We start from the raw sequence: 18,290 nt of genomic DNA, 5'->3' as shown, positions 1-18,290 counted from the left end.
CTAAAAAGCACCTGGCGTTCTTGTTGATGGATTAGTAGACATCTTCGGAGGCTAGCTGTGCTTGTTCGATGTCCGACGATTTGTAACGCGTTGTGTTTATTCCCCAATCGAACTCGTGTAACTGTCTGTCACACGTTTTACCGTCCACAGCATTACTTGATAGACAAAAATAGGACAAGAATGAGCATCAAACAGAAACAATCCGCTTACGGTGTGTTCGAGGCGCACATACAATACAGACTGTGCCGAGTCAGTTAAACAGGGCGCGCGCAGCTCTTAAAGGGGACACACCTTTGCCACTCGTTACAGCTTCTATCCGACTGAACAGGGACCGGTATACAGGGGCATCAGGCTCAGGATCAGTGAGTGAAGAGACTGCTGCGTGAGTGGTATTTACGACAGTAACGTTAAATACAAGTAGTCCACAGCGACTCTAGGGGTCGTTGTTTGACCAAAACGGAAATCCTACATAATGGGGCTTTAATATTGAAATATTCGCCAAGGAACACTCAGGTAAGATGACGTGACGTCAGAACAGCCTTCTATCTGTACCGTTTTGACTTCATTGCTCACTGTTTTGATATTATTCTCGCTAAGCTGAACAGCCTATCAGAGTTCCCTCTTTCAACGACGGCCCGGCGCCGATTCAACTTGTTTATTTTAAGCTTCACGTTTCTGCTTTTAAATCATCTAAAAAGGAAAAGCCAAAATGATTTAATCAGCCTTATTACAGATGTATCAAATCCTGTCAACTCAGCCTAATTTGTACTGAACCCAGAATATTCTTTTCCAATAATGCTTAATTTTAGACAGTTTAGTCAAGGATGTTTTGTACATTCAGAAAATATTTTTATTTTATTTTGCACAATCAGTAAATAAGTGAGTAAGAAGAGTTGAGCTACTGTCATTGTTTCTTAATCTCCTATGATTGGTTAACCTGTGTTTATGTAATAGTTTAATTGTCTGGGCTGAGCACCTGTTTTGCTGCCCAGGTGGCTTCTGGGCTGGAGAAGACTCCCGTTTCCCAGTAGTCCCTCACAGGTGTGGAGCTCCCAGCCTCACACATCCATACACAGATGGCTGCGCTTGGGGCGGATACCGCATCTTCCTTCAACATTTCACGCTTTCTTCCCCCTGCCTATTTTTTTTTTTTCTCTCTCAATACTCCTCTGCTCATTTTGGTAGACTAAAATCACTTCTTCATCTTCTGGCTTTTTCTCACTATATATCCATCATTCTCTCACACTTGGAGTCTTGTTTCATTAACTCTGAATTCTCGAACTTGCCAAAATGCAGACTAACAGATAATCATTGGGTCTTATTTCCTCATTTATGGAGAGTTAATATGCACTGTAACTAATGGCAGCCATTTTCCCTTGCTTCTCTCATGCTTTCGTTCTCTCTGTTTTTATTTCTTTCTGATGCAGCTGTACAAACAGTGCCACGGGCGTGCAATGTAGTGCAGAAACAATAATACAATGCAAGAAGTAATCCAGAACTTTCTTAACACCCACTCATGCATAAAACCCTCCAGCTTTGTCATCCATTTCAACAGCTCGGATGGCTCTTACGCTTCCGCACATAGACGAGCAGTGAGAGATCTCCAGTGGCGTACCGACTGCGCTGATTCTTCATCAATGCACTACCAATAGGAATTCACGTTTCACCTGCGACATGGCCCCATTGCCCTCTTCTGAATGTCTGAAGGGCTTCACTTTTCACTTTCTGGTGCTAAGCCCTCGGTTTTACACTCTGCTTTTACACTCCACTTTAAATCCTTGCTGTGACTTCCATATTGAATCTGCAGGCTCAAAGATATGTGGAGGAGAAAATCAGACAAACCTGAACTTGGCTCCAACTTTTCATTATGTCCAAATCTTCATGGTGGAGCTGGATGCTTTTTCCCCAGAGGTAGAAGTAGCTTCTTTTTTTAGAAGTAGCACTTATTTATTTATTTTGCTGTGTAGGGTTTGAATGTAAGCTAGCCGTGTGTTGTAGTTAGCAGTGTGGGACATGAGCCTGAGGAAGCAGAGATGTGTATTGGAGTGAAGATGTGCTGACTCTACCAGCCGCCCCGTAGAGCCTGAGAATCCATCATTCTGCCTATGCGGCCATCCTTTGCCGAGCACCCGTGGACACATGTGCGGGAGGTAATGGGCTTATTAGTGCCTTTGAAGATTTGATACTCCTTAACAGGAATCCGTTCAGCCTCAGATCCTGAAGGCTATAGCCCTACTCAAGGCTTTGAACGGTAGACTATGAAACAATCACAGTCCAGGTGTCGCAAAGTGTGTTCTTTTAAGCACCAGTCTACTTAGAAGTGCACATCATCTGTATTGCTACTTTGTATGATGGCAATCTATTGCTCATCGGTCACACATCTGTCCTTACTATGCTCTGCCATAATACACTGCGGCAACATATATACAGTAATGCCTGATTAAAGTTTGGAAATGCCCTAGGCAAAGTGGGGTTTTGGCCAATATCAGCATGAATCTTTACTATTTTGTGATGACTGCATTGACAAGGGACAACACAAATGCAAACATATTTTATTAAATAATAATAATAACAATAATAATAATAATAATAATAAAAAGATTTGAAACCAACACTAAACTGTTCTAATTGCTCTGTTGTGCACTAACTTTAATTAGCTTTCAATTATTACTATTTTAGTATTATTTATATCCTTTTGTAGTATTTATTAATATTTTGGCTGTAGAATTTATTTTTATATTTTCAGTTTTAATTTTAATTTTAGTTTCAGTTTTACTCTTACAGCATGTGCTTTTGCCATTTTGTTTTTGTTTTTAATTACTATTTCTTTCAGTTTTAGTTATATTGCTTCAACGTAGTTATTTTATTCCAGTTAATTGCTAAGGGAACATGTCTAAGGGAATATTATTACTGGTCTCAATCGCAAGTTACTTTACTGCAGTTACACCAAAAAAATAAGAATTTTGTTGTCCAAAACCTCATTTTGCCTAGGGCACTTTAAACTTTTGGAGGGCACTGTAAGCAAATGTATTCTTTTTTTCTGTTGGGCGAGAGACCACTGCACCATAGCTCTGACCAATTTTATTTTATACAATAGCAAAATTAATGATTTAAAAATAGTTATAGATACTGAGTCGAGTCTCTCGTGTCAAAAAGTGTCAAGTCACTTTTGAGGTTCTATGATGGTTAGGATTAGGGCTAGGTATCATTCATACATTTTTGATACCGATACCTTGACTTCGATACTGGTCCTGAACGATACTTTTTTCAATACCAATTTTATGAAATCCATTTTAACAAGAGTACATTACACATTACCTATAACATTTATTTTTTATTTTTTTCAGTTTATTTACTTTTTTTTACAGACTCAAAGACTCATACAGGCCACTGGGGGGCGGAATATGTGCCTCGCGCTCAAGCGCACGCATAAAGCTTGCCGCAAAGCACTTGCAAAAGTAGCTTAATGATTATGAATGTTTCAGGAAAAAATATCAAGAAGACATTTTAATTGTTTATTGATAAAATAGTGTTTTCTGAGTCAGTGTTGGCTGCAAAGATGAAAGATGAAGTTAACGTTGCTGACTCGTCATCTCCGCAGTATAGTGAATCATGCGCCTATAGAGAGAAATGCTCCTTTCATTTGGATTACATAATCAGAGAGTGTTTGTTTTCGAATTGGTTCTTTTAAAAGTAGACATTTAAAGTTTTCTATATGCCTATTTCTCATGTCTGTGAGGCAGGCAGCCTATATGCTGAGTTTCGGTTCATTTATGTGGCGAGCTTCAGTTCAGTCGAAGATGGAGCCACTTTCTGCTCTCAAGTTTATTCTGTGCACTGTCAAGTACTTCATCAGATTTGTCTTGGCAGCAATTATCTTGTTGCGAATATTGTATCACGCACTGTTGGCATCGAGCCTGGTGAAATGTAGCCACACTTTTGATCTTTTACATCTATGGGGATAAGGACGCTTACACACTACAGCCTCACGTGTGAGCCACGTCTCTGGGTGTAACCAGCGTAGTGTTTTTCCTTGATGCCTCACAAACGCTCTGGCCACAGCCAATCATACTGCATGCTTATTGGCTCACTGAAGTTGACGAGATTAACCCCTTAGGTACCGAAATTTGGTACTGAACGACAAGGCATTTTTTGATACTCTATGGTTTTGAGGCAATTTGGTCGGTGCCTAAAAAGTATTGAACTCGATACCTAGCCCTAGTTAGGATGTAAGCAGTAGTTAGCGAATCTCACTAGGTTTTGGAACAGAGCTTAAAACAATATCTAAGTATTAATACTTGAAAACAAGGCCAAATGCAATAACTTATCCATATTGAATGCTCTGGGTTTGTACGTGTTTGTGGGCATGGCGTATGTTTCACAAAGGCTACTTAAAGGAATTGTATTAATATAATATAATATAGCAGCCAAACTGTCACGATGAATAATGTCAGGAGACATAGAGATGGCAATGGAAGTTGTCAGACATTGTTTATAATGCAAGCCTGCCATTTAAACTTTTATTTATTTCACACACCTGACTAGACACCCTTGTCCATCATACATAATTGATTTTATAAATTTATTTTGACATTTCTCGATATATTTTCTCCAGCTAAATCCTGATGACAGGTATGAAGGAAAGACAGTACACTCATGCAATGCTAAAATTGATATTGTGAAGTGAACGTTTATTATTTTATAGAATACATTTTAAATTATTGCTCAATTCTTTCTCAAAAGACTGCTTTAATTAATAGTGTATAAGTATTGGGAATTAGCTGTCTGGGTGTTGTCAGTTGATCCTGTTTTACTTTGTGTGCCTGGGTTGTATTAGACCGTTTTCTCACCGTCAAGGTCAGGAGTGTGGAAGCAGACTAGCTACAGTCTTTCTGGGTATTTTAAGGTAAAACTTCGAACATATTTATAGTTACTGTATGTTGTTATCCGAAGAAAGTTATCAGAACTTCACCTGTTGGTCCGTGAAATAAATTGTCTGCATTGGCGTGGCGGCAGAGTGTGGCCAAGTTTGCGGCACTCTGCTAGGGTCATTTTTCCCATGCTGTGTGGCTAGTTTCTCTCTCTCTCTCTCTCTCTCTCTCGCTAGACTCCAAATGTTATTAGAAACCTGGTTCTGGCCCTCAGGCTCTGGATCAGCTCCCCTGATCCAGCTAGCGCCAAGGAGAAATAAAGGACTAAAGTTGGACAAATTATCAATTCATACTTGTACAGCTACATGAGATTGCTGTGTTTTTTACTCATAATGGCCTTATGAAGAAAGTAACAGTTTTTAACAACTGTTTTCTGCAGTGTTTATATGCTAATAAGTTCCTAAGTAAAGTTATTTTTGGCTTTAATTTGTGTAAATATGTGCTACTTACTAATTACTTTGTTTATCACTACCGTTAGACCCGAGGTTTGATTGGACGTGTTCTTATTTGGTACCCTGACACTGTGGCTAAGCTGTCTGTAAAAATAGACACTGTATTTGCTTTGTGAAGATTATTGATAACACATTTAGCCGTCATAGCCCTGCATGCCCTGTCAAGCCTTTTGTATATGTGCAAGACTGTGTTATAGTGGGTCTAATAGAAGCAGTGGTCACATCTGCCACTACTGAAGAGCTTTTTCCGAGGCAGTAAAGGAACCCACCAATCCTAATGTCCTTCGTGACTGGGTATATTTTAAGCGGGATGCCCATTTCATTTTATGCCACCATCTGTTAACCTCAAAGTTAGCCGTATCTGCGGAGCCCTGCAGCAAGGCATACATAATTCAGATATCTGATTTGAATTCCATATTGATTTAAGTGAGAAATGGTATTGCACAGGTACATGGGGAAAATTAGTATTCTGCTGTGCTAAATTCAATATCTTTGGGCTGTCTGTGATTTTCACCACATCCTCCCTTGTTATTAATTGTTTTGTCAAGCCTTCTCACCTTTTAGGGAGGTTTTTGGTGGTGTCTCACATGCTGAAATTACATACTGTGGTAGACTGATCTGTCTAATATGGATTTTTTTTTGTGTGTGTTTTTTATTTTCGGTGCGAGTATTACAATTCCGTAATTCCATGACAAGCATTGCAAGGAAGTGTGATATAGATAGATTATATGTCAGTGCTCCATATTAGAGTATTTATAGGTTTATTTTTCCTCTAGCACGCTGTGTATCTGATGTTTTTGACTCGAGTTATTTGGGTCAGGAGATTGAGGAGCAGGTGACCTACATGTTTCTGAGTGACAGCCCACATCAGTCCTTTGGCAGCGTGAAAAGCCGTAGTGAGCACACACATGCCACCATTGACTTCTGAACAGGGGAATCGCTAATCCATTAGCATGCGAGGTGACTGTCATGACTGATTCCCTTGTCTCTGTCTGCCCGCTCTCTGACATACTTCACCACCAGATCAATAATACCAGATGTTTGAATTTAAGTCTAAAATATTTATGGCCTCTGGTGTATTAAGTTAAACTGTCCCACTTGGCTCAGATCGGGTCAGCTCCCTCATAGCTCAAGCGAACTTTTTAACGCACAGGAAATTAAACTCTGATTTGATTCCCACTAACACAAGAATGATTAAAATGATCATTAAAATGATTGCACATTAACCTGAGAAAGTGTTGAAGAAAGACCGGGAGACATGGACAAGGAGGATTCTAATATCGGGAGAAAGCCATCTGTTTGCATTAGCGACTATTCTGAGCTGTGATGTCAAAGGCAGCAGACAGAAAAAGTCTATTTCTAACTTTCAAGAGTCTTTTTGTGTTTGTTTTTGTTTGTTTTTGTTTGTTTTGCTTTGCTTTGCTTGTTCTACCCTCTGGAAACCCACTATTAATGAAGACATTCCAAAACTTGTATTTGCTTAATGCAGTGGATCAGTCATAAGTTAATATCCCAGCCATTTTAAACACTCCTTGCACACAAACACGCACACACACACGCACGCACACACACACACACACACACACACACACACACACACACACACACACACACACACACACACACACACACACACACACACACACACACACACACACACACACACACACACACACACACACACACACACACACACACACACACACACACACACACACACACACACAACCACCCACACACACACTTTTGCCACATTCTGCTATTTCTTTGTTATCATGACCCTGTATTCACAGCCTACAATCCCAGAGAGAAGTGGAGCTGGCATTGATGTGGTTTGATTTGCAGTCAATGTGGCTGTATTGAGACTCCTGCTGGGATCCAAATGCCATTAGATGGAACAGCGGCTCTTTTAAACAGAGCAGGTTCTTGCCCTAGTGCCTTCCTTCTAAAGTGTGTGGCAGACACATCACAGAACGCTGACACCAGGGATATTGTTCTTTGAGCGTGCCACTGGGTTCAGTCCCCGTTTAACGCATCAGAACCCAGTGTCTGTCACCCGTCTGCAAAAAAGCTCTGTGAAAAGACAGGCCGCCCGTGTCTGTCCACTTCACAATTGTGATGAAATCAGCCAAGCATTTTTTCATTCCCTTTTTACCCCTCCATCACTCACTACCCTCAGATAATTACGACTTTTCTCCTGCATGTTCACCCAAAGAGAAGGATGGAGGGAGGGGAGTGATAAGCAAACTTTTGCCTTGTCATCAAAATAACAGCCATGGGATAAACAGCAGGGCACAAAATAGTGTCTTCATTAGAGCAGAATGAAGAACTGACTGGAAACGTTTCAAATATATAATTAATTTGAAATGTTTTGGTTACTAAGTTTGTAGCTTATACTTGAGGACCCTTTGTCCTGTTTTTGATTATAATGTTTTCTTGCTCTCTTTTTTTTCCAGTCCAATCTTCCTTTGACTCTTATGTTGACCTTTTTTCTGTTTTCCACAAGTATATCATGGCCTTTAAGCACGAATGTGCCGTATCCATGTTAGATTTTACAGTTAACATGAAGACAAGTTAAGAATGGGTTGAAAGGCTTTGTTGGAATTATTCTCGAAGGAAGAATGTGTCACATTATAATAAGTAGCCTATTTTTTTCCGGTTGGATTTATTTATTTATCTATCTATTTATTTATCAATTGTCCTGGTATTACATAAATACTGTACTCAATCTCTTCTCAGCCTTGCCTTGGGCCTCCCTGTGATTTCAGCATCGCTCAGAGTCATGGACATTGTCATGAACAGCAGAAGGGCCTCAGTTGCAATATTTAGTCAGTGACTAACTGTTCTGGTGCTCAGTGGTGGGTTGAAATGTTGAGAGCAATTTGTTGCTAGGAGCAGAGGGCCTCGAGTGGAATAGAGCAGTGCTGAATAGGCCACGGGCAGCCGAATGAGACCGTCCATGGCTTAGCCCTAATACAATTTGAAAGGCATTGCTCTCATAGAGTGTTCTCAATGACACAACACTCTAGATCTTCTTCAAGTGCAATAACAATGTCAGACTCAACAGCCAGGCTTTTGGTTGACATTAGAAGGTTCAGAAAATAAAGGCAAGAGGTCAGACGAATAACCTGCCGTTATTGTAAGGCTGTTAACCGACTTTTAGAGCGTCAAGTGGGGTTATGCAATACACTCCTGCTGATGGTCATTAATGATTTTTCACATGCATTTGCAGTTTACTATGTGATGTTCAAATTAAATGTCAAACATAATTACGATTGCACTACAACTCGTATTGTCACAACTGTTGCCGTTTTTTATTTTTATTTGATTTGATTGGCTTCATAATATTTTGTCATTGCTACTGTAAACATGAATATTTCACCATCATAGAAAGAAGTGGAGAAACAGTGTTTATTACAGTTAATCAGAATCAGAATCAGAATCAGAAAGAGCTTTATTGCCAAGTATGCTTGCGCATACGAGGAATTTGTCTTGGTGACAGTAGCTTCCAGTACACATACAATATAAAGTGACAAGACAAGTAACATAGGTATAAATAAAAAATAGAAAAAATAAAAATAAAATAAAAATAAAAAGATTATAAATTATAAATATATATAAAGTTATAAGGTGCTATAATGAAATGTCTGAGGGAAGTATTGCACATGTTTGTTCCACAGTAGCGGAACATTTAAGTGTTCATGAGGTAGATGGCCTGGGGAAAGAAACTTTTCCTGTGTCTGGTTGTTTTTGTGCTCGGTGCTCTGTAGCGTCGACCAGACGGTAACAGTTCAAACAGAAAGTGTGCTGGGTGTGACGGGTCCAGAGTGATTTTGCGAGCCCTTTTACTCACTCTGGATGAGTGCAGTGCTTTGAGTGTGGGAAGGGTAGTGCCAGTGATTCGCTCAGCAGTCCGAACTATCCGCTGTAGTCTACGGAGGTCGGTTTTGGTAGCAGAGCCGAACCAGACGGTGATGGAAGTGCAGAGGATGGACTGGATGACAGCTGAGTAGAACTGTACGAGCAGCTCCTGTGGCAGGTTGAATTTCCTCAGCTGACGCAGGAAGTACAGTCTCTGTTGGGCTTTCTTCACAATAGAGTCTATGTGAGTGTCCCACTTCAGATCCTGAGAGATGGTGGTGCCCAGGAACCTGAATGACTCTACTGCAGTCACAGTGCTGTCCATGATGGTGAGTGAAGGGAGTGCAGGGGGGTTTCTCCTGAAGTCCACGATCATCTCCACTGTTTTGAGCGTGTTCAGCTCCAGGTTGTTATAACTGCACCAAAGAGCCAGCTGCTCCACCTCCTGTCTGTACGCAGACTCGTCACCGTTCCGGATGAGTCCGATAACAGTAGTGTCGTCCGCAAACTTCAGGAGCTTGACAGAGGTGTCTTTAGAGGTGCAGTCATTTGTGTACAGGGAGAAGAGCAGTGGTGAGAGAACACATCCCTGTGGAGCACCGGTGCTGATGGTGCGGCTGTCGGACGTGATTTTGCCCATTCTGACTAGCTGTTGTCTGTCTGTCAGAAAGCTGGTGATCCATTGACAGATGGAGCTAGGGACAGAGAGCTGGGTCAGTTTGGTCTGGAGCAGTGATGGGACGATGGTGTTGAAGGCAGAACTAAAGTCCACGAACAGAATCCTTGCATAGGTCCCTGGTTTGTCCAGATGTTGTAGGGTGTAATGCAGTCCCATATTGACCACATCATCCACAGACCGGTTTGCTCTGTAGGCAAACTGCAGGGGGTCCAGCAAGGGTCCAGTGATGTCCTTCAGATATGCTAACACCAGTCTTTCGAATGACTTCATGGCCACAGATGTTAAGGCAACAGGTCTGTAGTCATTGAGTCCTGTGATCTTTGGTTTCTTCGGGATTGGGATGATGGTGGAGCGTTTAAAGCAGAAAGGGACTTTGCACTGCTCCAGTGATCTGTTGAAGATCAGTGAGAAGATAGAGGCCAGCTGGTCAGCGCAGGTTTTCAGACAGGCTGGTGAAACACCGTCTGGGCCTGGTGCTTTCCTTCTCTTCTGTTTCCTGAAGATCTGACGCACATTATCCTCACTGATCTGAAGTGCGGGGGGGGAGGGGAGGGGGATGGCTGGAGGTGTTGATGGCTGTGTAGAGAGATGGTCAGGGCGGGTATGGGGTGTCTGATCGGGGGTCTCAAATCTACAGTAAAAGACATTCAGCTCGTTCGCAAGATGCTTATTGCTGTCGATGCTGGGGGATGGTGTCTTGTAGTTGGTAATGTCTTTCAGGCCTTTCCACACTGATGCAGGGTCGTTGGAGGAAAACTGGTTTTCCAGCTTTTTGGCATAGCTCTTCTTAGCCACTTCAATCTCCTTTGTCAATGTGTTCCTGGCCTGATTATACAAGATCCTATCCCCACTCTTGTAGGCATCTTCTTTGACCTGACGAAGCTGTCTGAGTTTTGGTGTGAACCATGGTTTATCATTGTTGAATGATAAGTAAGTCTTGGTAGGGATGCATAAATCCTCACAGAAACTGATGTATGATGTTACAGTCTCTGTGAGCTCGTCCAGATCGCTGGCAGCAGCTTCAAAAACACTCCAGTCAGTGCATTCAAAACAGGCTTGTAAGACCTGCTCTGTGTCGTTGGTCCATCTCTTTACAGTCCTTATTACTGGCTTAGCAGTTTTAAGTTTTTGCCTGTAAGTTGGTAGAAGATGAACCAGGCAGTGATCGGAAAGTCCTAGAGCTGCTCTGGCGACGGAGCGATATGCATCCTTTGTTGTGGTGTAGCAATGGTCCAAAATATTATTGTCTCTGGTGGGGCATGTAATGTGCTGTTTGAATTTAGGCAGTTCACGTGTGAGTTTTGCCTGATTAAAGTTTTCGAGAATGATAAGAACAGAGTCCGGGTGTTGTTGTTCTGTTTCTGTGATCAGATCAGCCAGCTGTTGCAGCGCCGTACTCACGTGTGCTTGCGGTGGAATGTAAACACTGATGAGAACGAGCGAGGAAAACTCCTGCGGCGAGTAGAACGGCTTACAGTTAATGAAAAGCACTTCCACATCAGGACAGCACATCTTCCTTAACACAGTTACATCAGTACACCACCTTCTGTTGATGTAAAAGCATGTCCCACCACCGCGCGTTTTCCCCGTTGACTCCATATCGCGATCCGCTCTGAACAGCTGAAAGTCCGGTAGATGTAACGCGCTGTCCGGAATGGCTTCGTTCAGCCAGGTTTCCGTGAAACACAGAGCAGCAGAGTTGGTAAAGTCCTTGTTTTTGCGTGAGAGCAGAAGTAGTTCGTCCATTTTGTTAGGGAGATGGAAGTTATGCTCTGGAAGGTTAAAGAATTGCCAGTTTATTGATTATATTTAGTAGCATGTGTATGTAACAAATGCTATTATAAATATATGTATTCTTTAACAGGCCGTGCACATTTCATTTAACCCAGAAAATATTTGTGCTCATGTCAAGTAACTCTGCTGGCTTTTCTGCCGCTTAACTCCAGGATTATCTCAATCAATATTTCATGAATAAGTCTAAATCAAATTGTTGGATCCACGCCACAGAGTGTGGGTAGGTCACTGATGAGCTGATTTGACAGGAAATGATGCGATGTTTACTCAGGGGTTTCAATGAAAAGCTGGCAGGCAATCTAAGACATAGACTTATGGACAGACAGAAAGACACGTAAAGATTTTTTTTTTATCCTGCTTACTGAGTAATCTTGCGTTAATCTTAAATGTGTTGAACTGATGCATGATGCCTGTATCCACTGAGAGAAGATACCATAAGAGTGATAAAAAGCCTCTGAGAGTACTCCATTCTGGTGTCTTAAATTCAATCATGTCTGACTGACGTGGTTATCTCTGAAAGAGCGATTTCCTCTCATTTTCATTCTTGTTAGTGTTGCGAGCGTAGCTGTATGTGATTTCTTAATTTAAATGTAAATGATTTGCACTACAAGTTTCTAGAACTGTTCAATTTGTAGTTCTAAAACCTGGAAGAGAATCAACGTTTTGGAACCATGGGTTCTCTTGAATTTAAGTTTTTTTTTTTTTTTTATTAACATAACTTGAAGAGACTTTCATGATTTGTTCTACAATATATATATATATATATATATATATATATATATATATATATATATATATATATATATATATATATATATATTAGGGCTGTCACTTTTTATTTGATATTCGAATATGCATTCGAGCATGACGTGAAATATCCGTAATCGAACTATGAATAAACTATTCGTTTTTTAAAGTGCCATGTGTGGTGCATTTTTTACAGTCTATGATTAGATCGTTTGTTTTTAATTTTATTGTTTACCATCTCATCCAGTAGCGGGCGCTCTAAACGTATTGTAGAGTAGGCCCATGACCAAATCAAGCGAATAATAGCCAAAAGCCACCCTGTTTTGAAAATGGAAGATAACACACAGAACGGCCAGCCTGCCAATAAAGCACCTAATAGCTGTCACAAAGAACCGGCAAAAGTAATGACTATGAATATGTCAAATATAGCAAGGAGACATTTAAATTTTGACGATGCTGACTCGCGGTAGATCTTTTCAGTAGTGAACGCGCCAGAGAGAAATGCACGTTTCATACGGATTAGGCTACATAAGTAGAGAACTGTCTGTTTTCTTTCGTTTTGGATTGTTCTGTTTAAAAGTAGACATTTCATGCTTTCTATATATGTCTCAGGTCTGTGAGGCAAGTAAGGCTACCTTATACGCTGCGTTTCGGTTCATTAATGAGACGAGCTCCAGGTTCACACGCCGGCACCTCCGTGTCGTGATTATCTATTTTCTACTATATTCTTATTTATTAAATCCAGGCAATTGGTTGATGAAACATTGATTAAAATTAAGATACAATTAATACAAAACTAAATAAAATTTAAAGACAGGCTTTGTGCTTTCTGTTTGAGGTCTCCGTGAAAGTTTTAAAGCAGTCTTTTAGTGCCGCTTTCAGAGCGCTCACATCCGTAACGGAGAACTGTCCCGTCCGCAACATTTTTTTATTTTTTTTTAAAATACATTTCTAAATAAATGCGACTTATATATGTTTTTTTCCTCTTCATGACGCATTTTTTGACTGATGCGACTTATACTCCGGAGCGACTTGTAGTCCAGAAAATACGGTAACCGTTAAAGATAAGGTAGTTTGCCGAATTTGCAAAAAACAAAAAACGGTTTACTTAGGCATCCTCGACATCCAATTTTAGGGGCTCGTAGATATTTGAATATATTCGAATACATTGCTTGATATTTGATACCCGTTCGAATTAGATTTTTCTCAAAAGTGACAGCCCTAATATATATAAAGTTTTTATCGTTTTATTCGATTTTTTTTATATGAAAAATATTATTCAAAATAATTCTACTATTTCTGCATCCTAATGATAATCATAGACCTTTTTTCACTCATAAATCAAAAACTGTTATTCAAAAATGATCCTTTTTAGGCTGTCCTACAAATGCAGTGTTGACTACTGCAATGGAAAACTTTGACCGTGAGCTGTTGTCTCATCTCTCTGTAAAATCTTGTTTACTTGGTAATTTGGTTTGAATGCGGTTATAGTTTTGTTGCTCTTGTTGAGTGACATGACCACAGCGGCACAATGTCAGTGCTGGCTAAGGTTTCATTAGGTCTCACCACACTACCTCAGATGTTAGCCTCATGTTTTCAACACTCATCTACTGCAGACTGACACCATAACCCACACTGTTGTTATAAGTGAATAAGATATGCTTGCACCCCTCATTTCCACTCACCTCCACAGCAGCACTGCTTTTATACTCCAAGGCTAGTAGGTAAGGTTGCTCCCGAAGATCTCATTTTTCATTATCGGCCTCAAACTGTGTTTTTCTTTCAACAAACAGCTGAAAAGTGATGAGGCAAAATTGGAAACAATAAACGAGAAGCCCCCCTGTAAACAGATGATTATAAATTTTGCACATTATACTGTTATGTTTTATTAACAAATCAGGCCGTTATAATGTACTGTACAGCAAATGGTAATATGTTTCAAATTGAGTTCGGTGGGTCGGTAATGAATTTTGAATAATGGCATGGTGAGCCCCTGTCTTTTTAATTTTAGACTAATTTAATTGCAGATCTGAAAAAAGTGCATTTTTGCCTTCTGAAACTGCCTTAGGCTACAGACATTATCCCTAATTGAGGGTCTTGTGTGACCATATATGTTCAAACAATTGACTTTAATATGCTTGTTGCATTGCACACTATGATTGTCAAAAAGAAAGTAGTAACTCATTGACTTATGGTCCTTTGAAGGGGACCTATACAAAAAACTAAACATTTGTCATGTTTGTGGCGCAGACATTATATTAATAGGTGTTAAAGCGAGGATATAAACATAGCGGACTGTGTGCGGCACTCATGGTTGGGATCTTTGCTAATAGGTTAGATCAACACCATTCATGGGCGGGGCTTTGACGTCACAATAGGGGGAAATCTGGAATATTGTATTTTCAGACTCTGTTTCTGATTTATGGGGATTATTTAAAAAAGAGGAGTAGGTGAATTTTTACCATTATAGGCTAGCTATTGCACTGTGGACTGTGAATTTTGCATAATAGTTCCCCCTTTAAAGCAACAAATGGCCCCGTGTATTTGGGTTTATCTGGATCTAAGAACAAGAGATGTAAATATACTTGTATATTTGTAAGTATACACATATACTTGAAATCGTGCATTTATTAGCTTCTTGTTTCAGATGAAGAGATGTGTCTTTAGTTTTGTTTGTCACAGAGGTCAGAATGAGGACCTCAGAAGGGAAGGATTATTGTCACGTTGAATCACGTGAGATGATTGACATCTGTACAGCGAATGAGAGAGCGCTGAGATCATAACTGACGCAAATCAGGAAGAGGAGAGACAGAGCTCGCTGTGTTCACTGTTTGAGCTCTTGAGATCGCATAGCCTAATTCAGTGGAAAATGAATAGAAATGTTATTCTGTATGATGACATATTTTACAAACACGTGATGACAAATCATTATTTCTCCAAATATGCGCACCATTGGACTAAGAGCCCTGACGGATGCTGTATTTTGCATGTATGTGAACATAAATAAACCGGAGAAAACGTGATTGAATGAATTGAGTGATGAATCCTATTCAAAATATTGAACATTACAGATGAATAATTTTGCACTCCTGTCATAAAATAAGAAATTAATGTCACTGCAAACCAGATTTATCATAAACAGTGGTCAAATATCGAAGCTGGAGTCTTAAATCTTTCTAATGATGCTCAGTTTGTCCAGATCAAGTAAGAGCGTGATGTTTTAACGGGTAGTGAATGTTGAACAACAATAATCTGGGGCCGTCTGCGATCTTTGCCGCGAAAGGGGTTAATAGCATACTCTAAATGCATTCACATACTCCATATCTCTCTCTCTCTCTCTCTCTCTCTCTCTCTCTCTCTCTCTCTCTCTCTCTTTATTCTTATCCTCCCCAGGTCTTTTAATGTCTCCAGATACATTGTGTTTTATAGCCAATTATCTTACACAATCCATTATTGGTTTTACTGTTATCTCTCATGCATTGCTTTATCTTCCTGTTGGAGTGCATGGCCTATACAAGTTGCCTGAAGGCGCCACACACAAAGAATTCTCTCATTTGCATTCGTCTTCACTTCATTTGCAATGTGCTGTTTTTAGATGAACCTGTTTTAAATATGTTGTTTTTTCCTCTGGAGTTTCATGTGGTCACACATACAGTATGTGGAAAATTCTCTATATTTCTTCATGTTCTTGTCACAGGTAGTATTTTACCAAGGGAACAGAGTCTGACTCATCTCACATGTGTTGTTGCAGGTGCCACAATGACCTGTGCTATTTGTCAATATTAAGGATTGGAAAATAAACAGGAAAAAAGTTCCACTTTTTCCAGAGTTGTGTTGTAACCCAGTTCATCTTCAAACCAAACTATTCTAACCTTTAATGAACTTATTCGGGTTTTATGTATTCTAATGGAGCCCTTTGCCTGTCATTTCCTGTCTTTAGCTGGGTGAATAACTTTGGCCATGAGGGTCTCGGACTGCTTTTGGATGTGCTGGAGAGGCTTCTTGACAAGAAACTGTAAGTTATGCTGGATTTTCTAATGTCATCTTAAGAAATTCTCTTTCTTCAGTGCTTATGGATTGCTCATTCACACACTCTTTCTCTTTACTCACTGATTTTCTTTTCCTCAGGCAAGAGAACATTGACAAGAAGAACCAGCACAAACTCATTCAGTGCCTCAAGGCCTTCATGAACAATAAGGTGTGTTTAGAATTTGAAAGCTCCACCACGGGTAGTTTATATCATTTTGTATCCCACACTTGCCAAGTGTAAAAAAATAGATAAAAAGAAAGAAATGATATAAAATTATATGAAATCATGCCAACTTCTTGTCCTTGAGAAAGAATACATTTCTGATTGAAATGCTGCTGCTTTATTAAACAGTAGCAAACACAAATGAAACTCATTCAACTCCAGATAATCATCAGATTTAATCTTTTAAAGCTGCTTTCATGCTTAAATGGTATTGATATTATTTAATTTATACCTCAGCCATGTTAATGAATGTTATTTTATTCCAAACACTTTTCCGTAATATTTTTATTAGTATTTGTTTATTTATTTAATAAATCAATTTTATTTATTTATTTATCCCCCCCCCCCCCCCCCCCCCCCCGACACACACACACACACACACACACACAAACACACAGTCAATTCTTTGTTTTGCTCAAATTGTGGTCAAGTGTAGTGCATTACACCCTATGAGGAAAACAAAGATGCAGGAATATGATTATTTGTCCCTGCTGTCCTGTCCTGATTTAAATTAATTAATCTTAAAATATATCTACACCCACTTAATTGTCTCTCTTTCAGAGAAAAAAAAGCCTGAATCTGTCCATACACAAGGGGTTCATTATGTTTGCTTAAAGACATTATCCATTGCAAAATATTTCCATTTAAAATGTGCAATAAAATGAGATGTCTTTTTGTTTTCAGTATGGCCTCCAAAGGATTTTGGGGGACGAGCGAAGCCTTCTCCTCCTCGCAAGGGCGATTGATCCCAAACAGACTAATATGATGACCGAAATTGTCAAGATTCTGTCAGCTGTTTGTATCATTGGAGAGGAGAACATGTAAGATTATCATCTTAATCCCATTTTGAAATAGAAATAGATTATAATATATATATATATATATATATATATATATATATATATAAATATAAATGTGTATATATTTTTTATTTATTTATTTATATTGTTATATAAAAAATAAACATTCAGTCACCTTGCAGTTACGTCATTGACCAGGAACTCTGATATACTGAATCTTAGTGAGCGTCCATTGCAGTGCAGTAATAGTACACTAGTACACGTTACTTTGCCCTTCTCAAATTAGTCTGCTAGAAAAGCCTCTGGCTAAGCGTAATGGTGACCTGGCGATGCATGCTTTTTTAGTTTTGTTGTTGAATAATCAAGAAACTGCGTTTAGTGCAGCCGACCATTTTTATTTGCCGATCAGCACCTTTAGCCTTAGAATCTGTATCGGCAAACTCGCGCAGACAGTTTCATACACACACAGACAGTTTCATACACACACAGACAGTTTCATGCACACATGCTAAGTGCAGGTTGGGTGAATCGGTGTGGGGTAGGTGAATAGATTAGTGTTTTTATGGGTGTGTAGGTGATCAGAGGGTGTGCAGATCTGTGTGACAGCTGTAAAAACGTTGATACCCCACTTAGTGCCGAAACTTGCTCCTTCCCCCTCAAATGCTGTGCAGTGACACTGGCTTATGTTTGGTGCTGTCACATCAAAGCCCTCTTTAGGAGTTGAGCAGGTGTAGCTTATTCTGAAGCCATGTTTGAATCAGCATGAAAGACTCG

The 18,290-nt window shown here is 39.8% G+C and overlaps 1 protein-coding gene across 18 annotated transcripts in view; it reads left to right on the top strand.

Moving 5' to 3' along the window:
* Window positions 1–18,290, top strand: part of diaph2 (diaphanous-related formin 2) — a 476,898-nt gene that overhangs the window by 133,898 nt on the left and 324,710 nt on the right. For all 18 annotated transcript variants that reach the window (XM_084430722.1, XM_084430721.1, XM_084430715.1 and 15 more), the window contains 3 exons: window positions 16,405–16,479; window positions 16,593–16,662; window positions 17,401–17,537. In XM_084430722.1, coding sequence (XP_084286848.1) covers window positions 16,405–16,479; window positions 16,593–16,662; window positions 17,401–17,537 — 282 coding nt within the window. The remainder of the gene's footprint in view (window positions 1–16,404; window positions 16,480–16,592; window positions 16,663–17,400; window positions 17,538–18,290) is intronic.

This window comes from Rutilus rutilus, assembly GCF_951802725.1.
Source record: "Rutilus rutilus genome assembly, chromosome: 14".
Lineage (NCBI taxonomy): Eukaryota > Metazoa > Chordata > Actinopteri > Cypriniformes > Leuciscidae > Rutilus > Rutilus rutilus.
The sequence above is the reverse complement of the archived record's forward strand: the minus strand, read 5'-3'. Positions and strand labels throughout refer to the sequence as shown.